This window comes from Anser brachyrhynchus (assembly GCF_964034855.1).
Source record: "Anser brachyrhynchus genome assembly, chromosome: 27".
NCBI classification, from domain to species: Eukaryota; Metazoa; Chordata; class Aves; order Anseriformes; family Anatidae; genus Anser; species Anser brachyrhynchus.
The window spans coordinates 712,493-729,900 of NC_137720.1; the positions used below are offsets into that span (position 1 = coordinate 712,493).

At 56.3% G+C, this 17,408-nt stretch overlaps 1 protein-coding gene across 3 annotated transcripts; it reads left to right on the forward strand.

Moving 5' to 3' along the window:
* Positions 1 to 315: 315 nt before the first annotated feature.
* On the forward strand, positions 316 to 14,667 carry SLC16A1 (solute carrier family 16 member 1). Of its 3 annotated transcripts, none has more exons than XM_080569216.1 (5): positions 316 to 444; positions 8,641 to 8,898; positions 11,195 to 11,338; positions 11,873 to 12,733; positions 13,059 to 14,667. In XM_080569216.1, the coding sequence occupies exons 2-5, from the start codon at positions 8,682 to 8,684 to the stop codon at positions 13,334 to 13,336; spliced, it is 1,500 nt and encodes a 499-aa protein (XP_080425342.1). In that variant the 5' UTR covers positions 316 to 444; positions 8,641 to 8,681; the 3' UTR covers positions 13,337 to 14,667. The 3 variants fall into 3 exon arrangements, with proteins under 3 accessions (XP_080425342.1, XP_080425343.1, XP_080425344.1); XM_080569217.1 differs by lacking the exon at positions 316 to 444 and adding an exon at positions 682 to 1,022; XM_080569218.1 differs by lacking the exon at positions 316 to 444 and adding an exon at positions 6,365 to 6,625.
* Positions 14,668 to 17,408: the final 2,741 nt, after the last annotated feature.

Below are 17,408 nucleotides of genomic sequence, written 5' to 3' on the forward strand. Positions count from 1 at the left end.
CCCCCGGGAACCAAACGGAGAAGCCCCGGGGGATGCCGCAGCGGGCGGCCCGGCGGTGCCCCCACTGCACCCGTCCCGGTCCCGGTCCCGGTCCCGGTCCCGGTCCCCGCGGGGCTCAGGGCAGCCGCGGCCGGCGTCGCTCCATGTGCCCGCTCCGCGCCGGCGCCGCGTTTCCCGCCCGTCCCGGCGGATGGCGGTGGGGCGGGGCGGGGCGGGACGGGGGGCGGTAGTGGGGGGGGCCCGGTGCGTGCCGGGGCACACGGCGGCGGCGGAGGGGCCGGAGGGGGCTCGGGCGGGGGCCGCGCGCTGGGGGCCGGGGCGCGCACGTGGCGGGGGGGCGGGGCCGTGCCCAGGCCCCACCAGCGGCTCCGCCCGCCGCGCGGCCCCGCCGCCCTTATAACGGGCGGGGGCGGGGGTGCGCTCGGCTGGCGGCTGCACGCGCAGGTAGGGCCCGGCGGGGCCACGTGGCGGGGGCACCGGACCGGACCGAGACGGGGCGGGGATGGGGGGCCCCGGGTTGGGGGGCTCGGGGCGGGCGGCGCGGCCCCGCGATCCCGGTGCCCCGGGGCTGCCGCTCCCGGCCTGGCGGGGGCGCGGGGCGCTGCCGGGACCTCGTGGAGGGACCTCGTGGAGGGCGCACCTGCGGCGGGGACACGCGTGGCCGGGAGAGGGACGCGAGCTCCTGCGGGCCGGGCCGGTAGCTGCCGCCCCGTGCCGCCGGGGGATGCGAGGCGGCCGGCCCCGGGCCCCCCCTCGTGGCCTGCGGGCACGGTCTGCGCGGTGCCGCTGCTCCCTCCCCGTAGCTCCGGGGCCGGCCCCCGGACCGCGTGCCCGGGGATCCACAGCCGCCGGTCGGCGCCGGGCCGGGGCGCTCGACGCGCAGCCGGGGATGTCCAGCCCTCGTTCCGTGACCTTTCCCGTTAGAGGATTCCGGTTCCCGGGCCCGCGTTCACCCCCTGCCCCCGCGAAGGGCCAAGGGCAGGCGGTGCTGTCCGACGGAGCGCCTCGGGAGCCGCCGAGAGGTGAACGGGGACCGGGAGGGGCGCCTCGGGGAGCGGCCGGTGACCGGCGGGGCCGTGGAACGGAGCCGTCCCGGGGCGCCGCAGCCCTCGGGCCTCCCGGTAGCGGGGAGGGCGAACCCCCACCTTGTGAGAGGCAGATAGGGGGGGGAGCCGGGGCTGAGGCGATTACAGCCCGCTCCGGGCGGCCGATAACAGCGGGGAAGGGGACCCGGGGCCCGGCAGCGCCTGGGGCCCGGGCCCGGGGCGGCGGGGGGGTGACCGGGCCCCTTGTGCTGCTGCTCCTCGCCCGTGCTTCCCGGCCCCCCAGCCGGGGCCGTCGATACACCCCCGACCCGGTGGCTCCGGCCGTGCTCGGTCGCTCCGCAGCGCGGTTCGGGACTGGCGGTGGGCCCTGGGGGGTCTGTGGGCAGCCTGGGGGCCTCCGGCGAGCTCCAGGAGCGCGGTGCTCGGGGGTCGGAGCGGGGCCCGGGGGCCCCGAGCTGCTGGGGGTGCGCGGGCCCCGGCCCCCGGCACGGCCCGCGGCGGGGGCACAGCGTGCGGGGGCGAGCGGCGCTCACGGGGCTTGCGAGCGACCTGAGGAGAGTCACGAAGGGGGGGGCCACGAGGAGAGCTGTAGTTCCCCTTGGGGAGGCTCAGAGGGGACAGAGCCGTGTCCTTTGTCCTCCCCGGGACAGCAAGTCCTCAGAGCATAACGCCTCAGTGCTGTCCTCCCCTCTGCCAGGCTCCTGCTGCCCCCTGAGCTGGGGCGGTCTGCACGAGGTGTTCTTGGGCTTTAATTTTCGAAGGGGGAGGGGGCTAAAAAACAAGTCTTTTTTAGTTTCATCACAAGACACCTGAAATCCAATGATACTGTTTTCTTGCTTTTCTGTGTGCCTGGAGCCTTTCTGTGGTGCACAAGCATCCTATTTTCATGCTAAGTGAGGTAATTTAGTGCAGGCTGACTCTCCTGGGCGTCTTCGCTCTGAGGCTTTTTTGACTCTTCAGAAGTGCAGGGCTGAGAAATGCGCTGGTGCGGGGAAGAGCCACTGCGTGCCTGGGCTGGGCGGGTGGCTGGGGCTGCAGGCAGAGACCCCGCAGCTCCTGTTTGCTGCCTTTGTGAGGAGTCTTCTCACTTACCCACCGGTGTGGTGGATCCTCTGGTTACAGGCAAGTGTTTTGCTCCTGCGCTGCTAACTTCCCTGCCATGCCACGAACGGGACCGTATTCTTTCTGCCCTGGCCCTTCAGGCAGAGGGGTGAGAGCATCACCCCCTTCTGTGAAAGCCAGGAGGTGGTTCCCACTAAAAAGGTGCCAATGGCTCATGTGACTTCTGCTGCACTCAAATCTCTCACTTGTCTTGATTTAATCTGGCAGCTAAGGTGGAAAATACCCAGTGACTTTTATAGGCTGGAGACTTCCAGTGCTTTACTTTATATATCCCTTGTGAGGAGTTGAAAAGTTGCACGTAGGCTACGCAGGCAAGCTGTATCCGAGCATTATAGCGCTAATCTCACAGTTTTATAACTTCTATTTCCTTCTGTGGAGTCAGCCTATAACAGTAATCTTTCTTAAGAAGGCAGGAGCCTCTTCCCATTATTGTCTATAAAAGTCATTATGAAATTGCTTCCTTTAAAGCTGTTGCTGTATAATTGTGCTGTAGCCCAAGAAGGTCTGTGTGAGGCTGTAGTTGATTCCTGAAACCACAGTCACCCAGGTGCTGTCGGGTGGTCTCATCTGTGGAGCTGGAGCTGCTTTAGCCCTACTTCGGAGGCTCTAAAGAGGCAAGGATACAGAGGTGGCTGAGAACAAAGAGCTCAGGCTGATGCCCTTAGGAAAAGGAGCAGTAATGTTTTGACTGTAGCAACTGTGTGACTCTCTGGATTTCTGCAGCCTCACGCAAACGTGCTCTGCAGCGAAATCTGGAGGGGATGTGTCTTTGGTATTGATGTCTGATGAAAGAATGCTGATGCTACTTGGTACCACATTTTTCTCATTCTGAGCATTTCTTGTTGAGGCACAGGTCATCTCCGAGGCTCTGAGGAGGAGCCCCTGGCACCCAGGCCCTCGCTGCCTGCACCTGGGACATGCTGCCGCACAGCCGGGAGGTGCCGGGCTGGGGGGCTGTGTGTCTGCAGCCCTCACAGCTCCGGTTGTGGGTGAGCTTACGGCTTCGTGCCGGGGACACAGCACGAGAGGCACAGCCATGGAGCCTGGCAGCCCTGCCTGGTGCGGGAGGCGGCTGTGCCCGGGCTGGCCTCTTGCTGTTGTGTTTGCAGGGGCTGTGCTGGGCGTGCAGCTGATCTGGGCAGTAATGCTCCTGTAACCTGTGCGTGAGGTTTGCCTGTGGTTGTGGGTCAGAGGGTTCTGGGAGAGCTTCGCTTGAGTCATGGCAATTGCCAGGCAGCAATGTAAGAAAACAGCCAAGGTTTTCCCCTTGATCTTTTTGATAGCTTGCTTAAGCTTGCTTCATGCTTTCTCATACCAGTGCTTGGTATGAGAAATACCATACTCCCATACCCTCGGACCTTGCTCAGGCAGGCTGAGCATCACTGGTGGTAACAGCAGCCTGGAATGGGTGCTTGTAATGCACCCATTCTGGAGGGAGAAATCGTTGCCTGTTTCGTTTGTTCCCCCCCAATCCCCCCTTGTGCTCCTGACAAAGGGTCTCGATGTCCCGCTCCCTCAGCCAGCTTGCTGAGTGGTCTCAGGAGGGTGGGCAGCGCCGAGGGCTGCAGACAGCGAGGGTGGCTGGTGACCTGTGGCGCAGCCTTTCTGTAGCCTGCGAACCAGGTGCGGTGGCTGCTGTGCAGGGGATTATCTTCAAATCCCTGGCGTGCTCTGTCCTCAGCAGACGGTGTTTGTAGTGGCTGATGTTCAAGGAGAGCCTCCAGCGTGCGCGGCAGCCCTGCCCAGGTGAGTGCTCGCCCGCCGGGTGCCGGTGAGTGGGCTGCCGCGCACCTCTGCTCCCGCTGCTGCAGGCTGGGGCTTGCACCACTGCGGGATCCAGCTCTGAGCTAAAGATGAAGGCAGCTGCCACTTGCTCCTTCCTTTATGAGTGCAAAAGTCTTGCCTTTTGGCGTCTAGCTGTCTGCTCTCCAGGCTGGCTCACCAGGCTGGCAGACTGGAGCATGTCTAGGGATATGCTGGCCGCTTTCTGGTAGAGGAGGGGTGCTGAGCAGGCTGTGCAGCTGCTGGCAAAAGAACCTTGAGCTCATCTGTGTGGGCTGCTGTCCTTGGGCAAACTCTTTACATGCTGCTGACCTCGCTTCACCCTGGGAACAAACGCTTCAGCTGAGCAGGACCTCAATTGAGTATTGTTTTGGTGCAGAGCCCTTGCAAATGCTGGGTCGTCACGTATGCCATGTACAGCCAGGTTAAACCCTCGGCTGGGGGTGCTCGCTAGAATTACATCCCCATGCTTAATTCTGTAAACCTGCTTTAAACCAGTGGAAGCAGCATCTCGTTAGCTTATAACAATCTGTGTTTGATCTTTCCTTTAGCCAGAAAAAGTCCAAATCTGAAGCTATGAAGCGTTATTCACCATAAACAGCTTGCAGCTGCTAGCAGCTCCGTCTCCCCAGCAATGAGCACAAGACTTCAGCTCAGGCGAAGGGATGCTTGGTTTCTGTTGTGGGTGCTGCCTGCCTGTGGCTGCCAAGCGAGTCCTGCTGCTCTGGGAGAGGTTTTAAAAGCACCCAAGGCAGTGGGTGCAATGTGGATGTGTGCCTGGTGAGGTAAAACCCTGAGCTGGAAGGATGGGAGTGAGAGGGGACGGGCGGGGACCTGCGGGGAGAAGCCTCTTCTCTTCCTGCCCTGAAAAAGCATTTTGAGGATACTTTGCTAAAGGGCTTGCCCCAGAAATATTTTTCAGCATTTGCAGTGCCTTATAAATGTGATCCTCTGTCTTTCTGCTGTGGAATCCTGCCAATCTGGGGCTTATAAAAGCACAGTAATTTGCTGCATTATGTAAGCAGAAGTCTTAAAATCTTCCTGATCCAGGCAGCTTCAAGGAAGGAATCGCAGTACCAGTGCGTGGGACCTGGGAGGAGGAAAGGATCCTGGTCTTCTCCAGGGCCTGTTCCTGGATGGTACGGTGCGGATTGCCTCAGTTTCTGCTCCCACCATTGCTATGTGGGAAGAGGGCTTGCTGTAGGCTACCCATTCCTGCAGATTTGTCAAGAAGTTTACAGGCTGGCAGATGTGATACTTGCAGTCATTACTCGGGCTCATCAGTCTTAATTACTGCAAATATGGTTATTTTATTTCCTAATAGGGCAAACTGTAGCTGCTGCCTGGCAGCTGTGAATTTGATTTCCAAACACGTCTTACACATTGCAGCTCTTCCAAAACAGAACTGCAAATGTCATAACTACGTTGTTTTTTTCAAAGGGGAGGGAAGCTTTCCTTTTGGACTGACTGCCTTGCATGTGCTTTTTTCCACTCATTTGAAACTACGTCTGTGTGGGGGCAAGGAGGAAATCAGAAAGAAACTTTAATGCGGTAGAACGAAAAGCTTTCTAAAACTGGTCTGTCTTAATAAGGATTTGTAATGAGTCAGGGAAAAATGTTGTGGCACGCAGAACTCATGTAAACCCTCTGGCGTCAGACTTCGGGAATCTAGCTTAATGGTCTCAAACTTCCTAGAGCTGCTTTCAGGCCAAGGCTTTTCACCAAGCATTGGCAATGCAAGAGAGGTTATGTTTAACCCCCCAGAAGTATCTTCTTTTATAGGAAGATGCCACCTGAACAGCCATAGGAAGAGGAATGCTGCTTGCAGAGGAAGAACAAATAAATGAACCAAGCCACAGTAATTTTGGCACAGCTGAGCTTCTCGGGAGTGATAGAAGAATCAAACCTGTGTTCTGTCTCAGAAGCAAAGTGGAAAAATCCCTAACCTCATCAACACCCCCCAGCTTTTTTGATTTGATACCTTTTATTGCCAGTAGCTTTTATTTGTGCTATCGGGTAGTTCTTACTACTTGCTAGTAGCTGGTAGTTTTTAACAAAATGTGCTAGTTTCTCTTTTTTAAGAATGTTTCAGGCAAATCAGGATAGTTAGATGATGCCTTAAATCTTACTGAATGCTGTGAAAGCTCAGTCTGACTCAGAAAGCAAGAGCAAGCAGGAAACTTCAGTGTGCACTGTCCGGGAGGTGGTGTTAAACCCCAATATTCATATCAGCTTTCCAGAAAGTACGTAACTTCTGGGTGAGTTGCCTCAATGGCCAGAGGGCAAAGTGCACGGTGGCTGCTTGTTGTGCAGGGCTTGGCTGGCACCGTCCTTGCCCGTGGCTGCGGTGAGTCGGGCCGATGGGGGGGCTCGCTTTGGGGAGCATCCTGTCAATGATTTGTTTGTTTGAAGGGGCAGCGTGCTTGTGACAGTCATGTGCCGCATTGGCCAGGGCGCAGGCAAAATACCCTTCCAGCAGGGAAGCTCCGTGCCTGGGCCAGGCTAAACCAGTCTTAAGGGCTTAGGGAAGGCAGCCTGCAGCGCCGCCTCCCTCCTGCTGCTGCTCAGGGCGTCCTGGGCCTGTGGCCGGGAGGCCTCTGCTCGGCAGGAGGAGCTGCGGGGCTCCGGCGGGTGGCGGAGTGAAAGAGCAAATGAAAGCGATACGGGTACCTGCGGTAACGCATGGGCTGCCAGGAGCAGGAGGGAGTGCGCCAGGTGGATGCTGGCATGCAAGTGGCCGTGGATGAGATAGTAATCGCCGTGAGCCCAAACGGATGCGTGCTATAAATAGGACACGTTGCAGCTTTGTTTGACTTAGCATGCTGCTTTGCATTTGAAGTTACCGCTGCGTCGCGTTGTGACTTACAGGAGCTCTGAAGAAAGGTCTTGTGCTTGAAGACGACTTTTTCTTCAACGGAAAACCTGAGCAGCAGAGCAGAAAACTAGCAGGAGGGTTTAGATTCTGCCAAAGGAGCCTGCCGCCCCCTCTGTGGCTCGCAAGGCTTGGTCTGAGCAGAGCGTGGCCTGGCGGTGCTGCAGCCGTCGCAGTGGGCCCGAGCTGCCTGGCTCTGAGCTCTGCCTCTCCCTGGCTGGGCTGTCTGCTGGCCTGGCCGCCTCCAGCAGATGTCCTGCTGCAGCAGGCAGGATCCCGGCACCGAGAGCATCTTGAAATCTGCAGGGGCACGCCGGAGTTTCAGGGACTGTGGCAGTTCCTGCTGTTTTGCATATTGTGAAATGTGTATGTGAGCAGCTGGTCTGGTTGTGCTTCCTCTCTGGGGTGGTTTGTGCTGCTCTCTGCTGCCTGGAGCAGCCTTGTTTTTTTCAAATAACCACAGCTTTGGTGTGTGAGCAGGCTGTACAGCAAGTACAGGAGCTGCAGTACTGGAAGTGCATGAGCAGCCTTCCTCTTGCACTGAACCAGCCTTTCCATGTTCTGCCTCTCTAAGAAGGATCCCATGGTTCGGCAGATACAGCTGAAATTTATTTTGTTTTCTAATCCTGTCTGTTTTTGAACTTCTAAGGTCAATGCTGCTTGTATTTGGGTGCTCTCATGAAATCTACTGCAGCTTTTTTTGGTATCGGAGAGGAAGTGTTTGGCTATGGCTTGGTTACGGGGTGGGTGTGGAGATGTCCTGTAGGGGCAGAGCCCTGGGGAGGCTGGCCTGGAGCGAATCCACCTCCCGCCCCGGGGCTGCGGTGAGCGCAGGGAGCCCTGGCAGCATCCCGGGAAGCTTCTCGCTGTTGTTGCTCGTGGCTAAGTTTAGCTGCGGCCTGTGACCTTCAGGGGGGTGTGCTGGGGTGGCACCTGTTTGTCTGCCTCTTCTGTTTTTTCCTGGTGTGCATGCACTTAATAACCTGGGTGTGCTGCCCCTGCTCCGGGCAGCCCTCCAGAGCGTGGGGTGGCTGCTCGAGGTGGCCTCCTGGGGTCCCTGCCTGCCTCTGGGGTTTCCCCTCCGGCCCTTGCCTGCCTGCAGGGGAGCACTTGCCACTGCCTGGAGCGCCGGCGCCTCGCTGGCCTTCCCTGGGTGAGGGTCAGGAAGGCTGTGGACCTGCTGGGACACTGCTGGGGGCTGTCAGGGCTTGGTTTTAGCATTGCCAGTGGGGGTTAATTAATGGGTCTCACTGATAGCAGATTTCATGAAAACCTGTGTGAGCAGCTCAGTGCTGGGGGTGCCCAGTGCCCCGCTCCCGGTGTGTGCTGGGTGGTTTTGGCACTGCCCCGGGGCCACGCCAGGGACCGCGAGCCCCATCCTGATGGGTGCTGCCCTGGGGGACCCTCCGGGGGCCCGGCCCGGTGCTGCTGGTAGCATGGCCCTGCTGTGCGGCCTCCTCTTTGTTGCTGTGCCCGGCTGCTGTTGGCAAGGTCACTGCCTGCCCTTTTCGGCTTATAATAGCATATCGTGTCTTCAACCTGTTGTTTATAAATACTTGCTTGCCAGGGCTTTTAAAGGCCACTGGTGATTTGAGCCTGTGACTTGGGAGAGCCTTCTGGGGCCAGCGTGCTCACGAGCCTGGGGTGCGCCATGCTCAGACCAGCTCTCCTGGAGGGGATCTGGGTGCTGGTGTCGCTGCCTGGCAGCACCGCGGGCCTGCTTGGTGGCGTGCTCACCTTGCAGGCAGGGCTCTCCGCGTGGCAGGGCAGCGGGGACGCAGTCCGCGCTCAGCCGAGACAATACTTTGTCCTTTGCAGGTCTTTGAGCCCCGACCGAGTCATCACCAGCTTCGTTCAAGATGCCACCGGCCGTTGGAGGCCCTGTGGGATACACTCCTCCTGAAGGAGGGTGGGGATGGGCTGTGGTCATCGGAGCTTTCATCTCCATCGGGTTTTCCTATGCCTTCCCCAAATCCATCACTGTGTTCTTCAAAGAGATTGAGGTCATCTTCAACGCATCTAGCAGCAAAGTCTCGTGGATCTCCTCCATCATGCTGGCTGTTATGTATGCAGGAGGTAAGTGAACTGGAGACAGCGGTGTTGGAGTATGGGGTGCTGGGTCTGATTAATTGCATCTCGCTGTAACAACAACAGCCAAAATTTTACTAAGAGTTGGAGCGTTAAGTGAGAACAAAACTTCCCTTAGCAAGTTTGCTTGAAGTAGATTGCTCAAAAAGTTCTTTTTAATGCCCAGAATGCAGAAGCTGGGTTAATCTGTCCTTCTCAGCAAAGCTGTAGGTAAAATCTTTCCGGGGAATTACAGCTTGTGTAATTCTGCACTTGTTACAATGCACGGCTGATGCTGTGTCTGCCTCCAGCACCCACCAGGAGGCTGGGGGCACGGCTGTGCTGAGCGGAGGAGCCCTGTTCACGGGGTCTGTCTTTCTCTTTTAGATAAGACTTTTTTGAATCCAGCAAGCAGTGGCTGTCTGTAAGGATCTGTTCCCTTTTCTGATCAGCTCTGACTGCTGAAGTTTGATGTCTGTTCTTCCCTGCTGGTGCTGAGCAGTGCCTTAGACAGCTTGTGCTGGTTGGAGATGGCAGAATGCACTGGAAGCACAGAAACACGAGCAGAATAAAGCGAACTACTTAGAGTGAAACAGCTCCCCTCCCCGTGCTTCAGAAACTGCTTGGAGTCTCTTAATCCCCAGGCTGTGCATTCGGTGTTTCTTTATACCAGCTAGGAGCAGGCAGCCTGCGGTCTGCTGGGGCGATGCATTTCCAGTCCTTGCATCTCCTGTCCCTAAGTCCCAGTGCCTTGTACCAGCTTGCAAATGCAGTTTTGCACCGGGTAGCCGGGCTGAAAGAAACTCTTATTGGGACACTGCTGTTGTGTGTACTTCAGAGGCAAATCAGAGCTTGTACTGCTGCCATCCTAAGCTGGCAAAGTGCCCGAGTCTTATTTGCATTTGTGCATTAGAAGGAGCTGACGTCAGCGGCCTGGCTGAGCGTGAGGCTTTTCCTTTGGGGGAAACAGGCTCTGCTTTGTCCTTGCTTAGCTAGCGAGGCGACCGGCACATCTCCCTGCTCCAATGTTATAACAAGCTTGTAAACCATGTAGCTGCCTTAATGAGGCTTGATCTGGGCCATTCCTTCTCCTGGTGTGCTGAGAACCAGTCTCGCTGAGTGCCCTGGGGGCTACAGTGCCTGGTGCTCCTCATGGGCTTGGGTCTGGGGGGCTCCCTGTCCCTTCTCCTTGCTGACGCTGCCTCTCCTGCTCATCCTGAACAGTTAGCACCAAATCCCAGCAGCTCACCTACCTTGACCTGTTTGCCTGTGACCTGGTAACACAGGTGCTGCCACCCACACCCAGGCAGATGCATCCCTCTGGCCTCTAGGAGAGCTGCTGCAGCAGCAGCCAGGGTTCCCAAATGTTCTTCAGGCTTTGTTTAAACTAGGCAGAAAGGTCAAGTAGCGTCTGAGGACCCGTGAATAACATGTTGACAGCCTTGCTATCTGTTAATGGTAAAACTAGGTTTGTTAATATTCAATGGATGTTCATTCAGTTTATTTAAATACATCTTAGTATCTGTAGAGCATGCTTCACAGTATCTAATCACTGTTTGCTTTGGATTAAAGCTGCTGATAATGAAGCACTTAAAAGGCAGGTGTGCAGAGCCATTGGGCTTTTCCTACCTCAGGGTAGCAGTGAAAACAGAAGCTGCCTTTCCCCTGTGCCTCCCTGGTGCAGCACAGTGGCCTTTCCTCCTGCGAGCTGTTGGGGCACTTTGCCCAGTGCCCATCGAAGCTGCTGCTGCTTCACAGCCGTGTCTGGTTCCCATGGGAAGCTGGAAGGGGGCTGTTACCCTGTTGGGCTTTGCCCAGCGCCTGGGCTGTGGTGGTGCAGATGGTGGCCCATGGCCACCGGCCCAGTGCTGGGAAGGCTTTGCCCTGGCCCAAAGCCCTGGCTGTGGGGAGCAGGTGGCCCAGGAAGGCAGCTTATCGTGGCCCACAGTGTTGCTGTGTGGCCCACAGAAGGCAGCTTGCACAGGAAAGTCATGGCTTTCGGCAGCTGTAAACAGCTCCTGGTGCTCAACAGAAGCCACAGCCTACAGCACTTGCTGTAGTCTCGCTTCTCCAGCTGGGATTTCAGCGTGTGCTTTAACCAAATGTCACTCTTATCTTCAGCTGTCTCTGCACCTTCCGTCCTTTCCCCTTACCCCGGTTCCCTTGCTGGGTGAAGCGTCACCATGTGGGAACTGGAAGCCTTTAGCTGTAGACCTCCTAGGTGCTTGTCTGTCCTCCTGCTCGTCTGTCTGGTCTCCAGTGCAAAAGTAACTCATCTCTGCCCATATCTCCTTTGCCTTCCCAGGTCCCATCAGCAGCATCCTGGTGAACAAATACGGCAGCCGACCCATCATGATCGTGGGTGGGTGCCTCTCCGGGTGTGGTTTGATTGCAGCTTCTTTCTGCAACACTGTGGAGGAGCTCTACTTCTGCGTGGGGGTTGTAGGGGGTAAGTGACATTCTGCTACAATGGGACTGCAACCAGGATAAGTCCTCTTCGGAGAAGGAACTTCTACCTAGTAATTCTTAGGAAACATCTACCCTGAATTTGCATGTGTGCTGATTCCCTCTATGTACTTTAGCTTAAAGGTGGCCCTGGTGACATAATGCAGAAAGAATGTAAGTGCACAGGCACTTGTATTTGCCTACTTAAAATAGAAAGCCTTCCATTATTGCTGTCTCAGGTTAGGATTGTGCCATGCCAGTAGATGTAAGGCTTGTTACGGATTGTGGCGGTTCTCCTTTTGCCTCCCCTAACTCCTGCACACAACTCCGCTGCCCTAGCTTGTCCTCCCAGAAACTGCCAGGAATGGGTAGCGAGGGGCTGCATGTTGCTTATGTAAGCTGAAAGCTAAAACAGCAGAAGTGGTACTCCTAAATTGTGAGAACTGAAACCCTGTTCCTCTTACTTGGCCCCTCTGTCAGTGCTGCTGGCTTGCAGGGGTTGCAGAACTCTGAATCCTTCATTTCTTCTCTTTTTCAGGCCTCGGACTTGCATTTAACCTGAACCCAGCCTTAACCATGATTGGCAAGTACTTCTTCAAGAAGCGTCCCCTGGCAAATGGACTGGCTATGGCAGGCAGCCCCGTGTTCCTGTCGACCTTGGCGCCTGTGAACCAGATGTTCTTTGGTATATTTGGCTGGCGAGGGAGCTTCCTCATCCTCGGTGGTCTGCTGCTGAACTGCTGTGTTGCTGGGTCCCTCATGCGACCAATTGGCCCCAAGCCAGACCAGCTGAAAAAAGAGGCTGCTAAAGAAGTGTTGCAGGAAGCTGGGAAAGCGAAAAAAGATGATGGTGATACTAGCACAGACCTCATTGGTGGGAAGGCGAAGAAAGAGAAGAGCACGCTCTTCCAGACGATCAACAAGTTCTTGGACCTTTCCCTGTTCACGCACAGAGGCTTCCTGCTCTATCTGTCGGGCAATGTGATCATGTTTTTTGGGCTCTTCACTCCCTTGGTCTTCCTCAGCAATTATGCGAAGAGCAAGAAGATTGCCAACGAGTCTGCAGCCTTCTTGCTCTCCATACTGGCCTTTGTAGACATGGTAGCCAGACCTTCCATGGGACTGGTGGCAAACACCAAGTGGATCAGACCGAGAGTCCAGTATTTCTTTGCCATCTCCGTGATTTACAATGGGGTGTGCCACCTCCTGGCCCCCATGTCCACCACCTACGCTGGGTTCTGCATTTATGCTGGCTTCTTTGGCTTTGCCTTTGGCTGGCTTAGCTCCGTGCTCTTTGAAACCCTGATGGACCTGGTGGGAGCACAAAGGTTCTCCAGCGCAGTCGGCCTTGTGACCATTGTGGAGTGCTGCCCGGTGCTTCTGGGACCCCCTCTGCTCGGTAGGGTGCCCACGCGTGCAGCCCCTCTGGTCTGGCCTTACGGGGGGGTGTGGGTCCCAGCCGTGGGCAGTCTTCCTGCTGGGTTCTGTTTCTGGGTGGAGATGAGGGGGGGTGAGCACCAGCCACTAGAGCTTCCCTGGAATTTGGGGGAGTGGGGGTGGGCTGAGCACTGGCCCAAGTTGGGGGAGCAGGGGTCAGAAGGAATAAAGACCTGAAGCAAAGGTGATAGGCTTGGGCTGCTCTTGGGAGTGCTTTCTCAGCCTGGAGCAGTTCCCTGTTGGTGCTGGGAGTAGTTTTGCTAAGTTGTCCCTTCTCTGTCTGTCAGGTAAGCTCAATGACATGTATGGTGACTACAAGTACACGTACTGGGCCTGTGGGGTCATCCTCATCGTCTCTGGGGTCTACCTCTTCATCGGGATGGGCATCAACTACCGCCTGGTGGCGAAGGAACAGAAGGCAGAGGAGAAGACGAGGAATGAAGGGAAAGAGGAGGAGACCAACATCGATGAGGCTGAGAAACAGAAAGAGGCAAACAATGATGTGGCCACCTTGCCACAGAAGAGCACGGAAGACGGTGTCAAAGAGGAAGAAAGCCACATGTGAGGGACTGGTTTTAATCCCAGTGTGTTGGGGGGAAGTGCCGCTGCCCTGAAGCGGTGTCTGGGGAAATGCTCTGCTGGTGTTGAGCGGCTGTGAGAAGTGTTTAAACCAGGTGTTCATTTTTAACCAGGCTCTGAATTGTCTTTCCATCTGTGTTCAACAAAGGTAACAGAGCTATGTGTGCAGTATCCTCGCGTGTTTGGGGTGGGGGTGGGGGAAGGGATGACTTTTTTATATTCTGGCTTTTTAACAGTAACATGATTGTACTAATACGTGCCTTACAGTCTTCATATCTAGCTGAATCTGGATGAGCCTTAACTCTACTCTGTAAACCATGCTTTAGCTCTGTATTCTGCTCGGGGTATGGTGTGTGTGTGCGTGTATTTTGAGGAGTTCTGTTGTTAAAAAGCCATAAAAAGCAGGATACTGGATTTGTTGAAGCACAGGGGATGTCAGGGCCAAGCCCCGGATGAATACTGCTTCACACGCTTCTTACTGCGGGCTATCCACGGGGGGGAGATCTGGGCAGGGGGTCTTCAGCTCCTGTACCAGATGCCTCCTGACTCTGTTAGGTGGTCTTTAGGTATGTTTTGAAAACACTTTAGCTACTGTAGTTCTTTAAAAATCCTTCTTTTGTAGTTGTGTTCTCATGGGATATTCAGGTTGGAAAAGGATGGCTGGAGTTCATGTCGGGCGGTGTCTTCTGTGCGAGCGTCCTTCGGGCCTGAGCAGCCCTGGTGTGCATCAGCCCTCCCCGCGAGGTGCCACCTGTGGAGGGTTGGGGTCTGTGCCCCCCGTGGGTGGGAGCCTCCTGCCTCCACCTCTGCAGTGCCTCTTCTCGATGTGATGCGACCCAAACTGGGCACTGGCATGGGGGGCACCAGTCCACCGGCCCATCTGGGGGGGCTCGCAGGTGCTGCCCTGTCTGTGGTGTGGGTTTCTACCTGGGAACCGCCAGCTCAGAGTCCTGACAAGACAAGTGGGTTTGGATGCTTAATGCTTTGCAGGCTGAAGGGGCCAGATAGACCGGACTATCGTTGATACATCCCTGAGACAGGTATTCTGCTTTTGCTCTTTTATCTCTTAGAAAAACCTCTTCTACTTGCTTCTGTTCAACTAAGATATTAAGGCAATGGATGCCAAACCACTCACATCTAGGATGTGTAAGGGGGTGGAAAGAATTTGTACGTATTTATTTTTTATTTTTTAGTGTTGGAAAATATCTCAACGTATGTGGAGCAGGTTAATGGCTCTCAAGTTCTAGTAAATGTTGATCAGAAATCTTGTAAGAGGCTGAGTATTTTTTCAAATAAACTTGTTTTTTTTACAATTCACCCATCAAATGTTGAACTCTTCTTTCATACTTACAGCCACGTTCCAGGAACATGCCAAACAACGTATATTTGGGGGGTTAGGGGGAGATGAAGTGGGGCTAAAGCAGCCTGGCTGGTCAGATATGGTGCAAAGCAGTTCCTTAGCCCAGGTCGTGGTGTTGTGAGAGGAGGCAGCAAGGAGACTCGGTGCTTTCCTTTAGGGGCTGGTTCAGCTTCCCTGTGCAGATCTCTTCTGGCAGTGCGAAGCTCCTCAGCCTGAAACTCCTGCCTGCGGGAGAGGGTGCCCTTTCCCATGGGCACACCGTCAGCCTTGCCAGGCTGGCTGTGTGGGAGTGCGTGTGTGTGCATGCCTGCGTACATGTCTTACTGCTCCGGTTGCAGCCTTTGCATGTCAGGAAAACACAGCCTTGGGGAGATCCTGGGTTCCTACCTGCTTTTCCAGCTGTACAGAGCTCCTAATTTGATGTACCCTACCTGGGGGGGAAGCTGCTGTGGTTCCTGCAAGGGATGAAATGTTTCGCATGTCTTTCAATCTCTTCAGCTGCAAGAGGAGGCTTTTGTTTGGAGTTTGCAAGATGGCCACAACTTGGTCTTCCTATTCTTTTTTTAGAGACACTCTCCCACCCTTTTTAAAAGGATGCTTATGAATGCCTTAATGTTCCTCTTTTCTATGGGGTGTGTGTAGGGGCACCCAAATGTCTGTTCTAGGGGCAGGGCTGTGATGAAGAGGCTCTCCCTGCCTGCCCAGGCTGGCAGCCTGTGGTGCTGTGGGTGCTCTGGGCCTGGTGCTGGTGGGATGAGGGAACCCAAACCCCTCCTGGTCAGCCTCACACCCTGCCCCAAGTATGCCTGGTGTGGCATCGTGTGGGGTTGCTGACTGCTCTGATCTGTGCTGCTGCTGGGGCTCTCCAGCTGTGTGACAGCCAGCTCCAAATCTCACGAAACTAGACAAGGTATTTCATACTGTAGAGAAACTTTATAAAGCCAACAGTATTTTATACAGAAGGTTCTTATTGTACTGAGAGGCGATACTGGAAAACCAAGTAACTGTATTTCCATAAATGCTGTGTCTGTTGTAGCTACCGTAACTGGTTCCCATCGCAATAAACTAACCGTGATCAGTTGAGGTGTGGTCCCTGTTCCTCTAGGTGCACACCTGTGTTGTGTTTCCAGGGGCTCTGTGCTGGGTGTCCCCTGAGGGTGAGGGGGGCGTGGGGCTGCCCCGAGCTGGCAAGGGGGGGTATGGGGGCTCGGCTGGTCACTCCTGCCCCAGCCCCTGGTCTGGGGACCTGCAATGCCCCTGGGGGTGTTGGGCAGCTGCTGGCTGTGGCCCTGCAGCTTTCTGCCTGTGCCCCTGCAGCTTCGGGTGATGTTGATTTCCTCTGGGACGAGAAGCGCTTGGCCCTGTCTGCTGCTTTCTTCCTATGCTTGACCTTTGTTAGCTGCCTCATAAAAACAGGTGTCCTGTTTTCCCTGGGTTCTGGTAGCGTAATAGCCGATGTATGCTTTACCGTAACTGACACGACTTTCCTGCCTCTGGCTTCTGAGAGGCTTGCGCAGCCAGGGCAGGGGGCCAACTTGGTCTTCTAAGGAAAAATGTTTAAATAATTTCCTGCTGTTTTGACTTGGCTAGCTGATAAGGTCTTGTTACTAAAACCTCTGATTTCTAGGGGTGGCTTCTGCCCCACGCGTCCCTCAGGGCCCTGTGCCAGCCCCCTCCTGGCCGGGCTCCCCCTGGGCCTGCCCTCGCCTGCTCTCTCTGGAGGCCTGGAACTGGAGCCCCGCTGACAGCAGGGCGCTGGGGGAGGAAGGGGCATTGGGTGGTTTGGGGAGGAGTGCTCCTGCCCCGTTTCGGCAACGCAGTGACTCAGGCTGGGGATCCCGTAATGCATCCCGTAATTAATGGATCCTGTAATCAATCACTTGTGAGGCACGGGCAAGGCCGCCCTGTGGTGCAGGTGGCTGGTGCGTGACGGGGCTGGCACCGCGGCCTGCATGGACTCTGCCCCGCAGCACGCTCGGCCCCAGCCCTGACAGTGCTGCCTCCTCACCCCGCTCCTCCCTGGGGGCTGGAGCCTCGCAGAGGGAGCGGTGCTGCAATTAGTCATGGTGCCGCAATTAGTCACGGTGCTGCAATTAGTCACGTCCAGTCTGCAAGCAAAGGGTGGCTGCAGAGCCGGGCGCTGCTGAGGGGCTGCTTCTCCTGGGGGCTGCAGAAAGCCCGTGGTGGGTGCGGGCAGGGGCTCCCTGAAGGGTGCTCCCGGGTCAGCGGCCACAGCGGCATGCCTGCCCCCCGCTGCAGCTCTTTGAGGCTGGGCTGTGAGAGTTATTGCACAGATTTCCTTAAAACCCTCTGTCAAGCTGCCTTCCTTCCTCCTGGGGGAAGCAAAATAAAATTCTCTTCATAGCAGGTAGAATTGAGGAAATACTTGGGAGCTAATTCCCATGTAGTTTGTTTTCCCAGACCTCTGAGGTCTCTGACCAGAAATGCTCAGCGGTGGCTGGGGCGGGGGCTCTGGCTGGTGGCCAGGAGCCGGGACCCCTGCCAGCTGCTGGCCACGGCACCTGGGGAGGCTGTGCCAGGGCTGGGGCAGCTCATGTAGGGTGGGGAGAGCGAGCAGCAGCAGCCCCCCAGCCCTCCCCAGCAGGGGACATGAGGCCGGAGGGACTGGGGTCAGGAAGGCGGTGGCAGCGGGTCCTGCTTGGTCCTGCTCGCCCCGTGTCTCCACATCCCTGCTGCC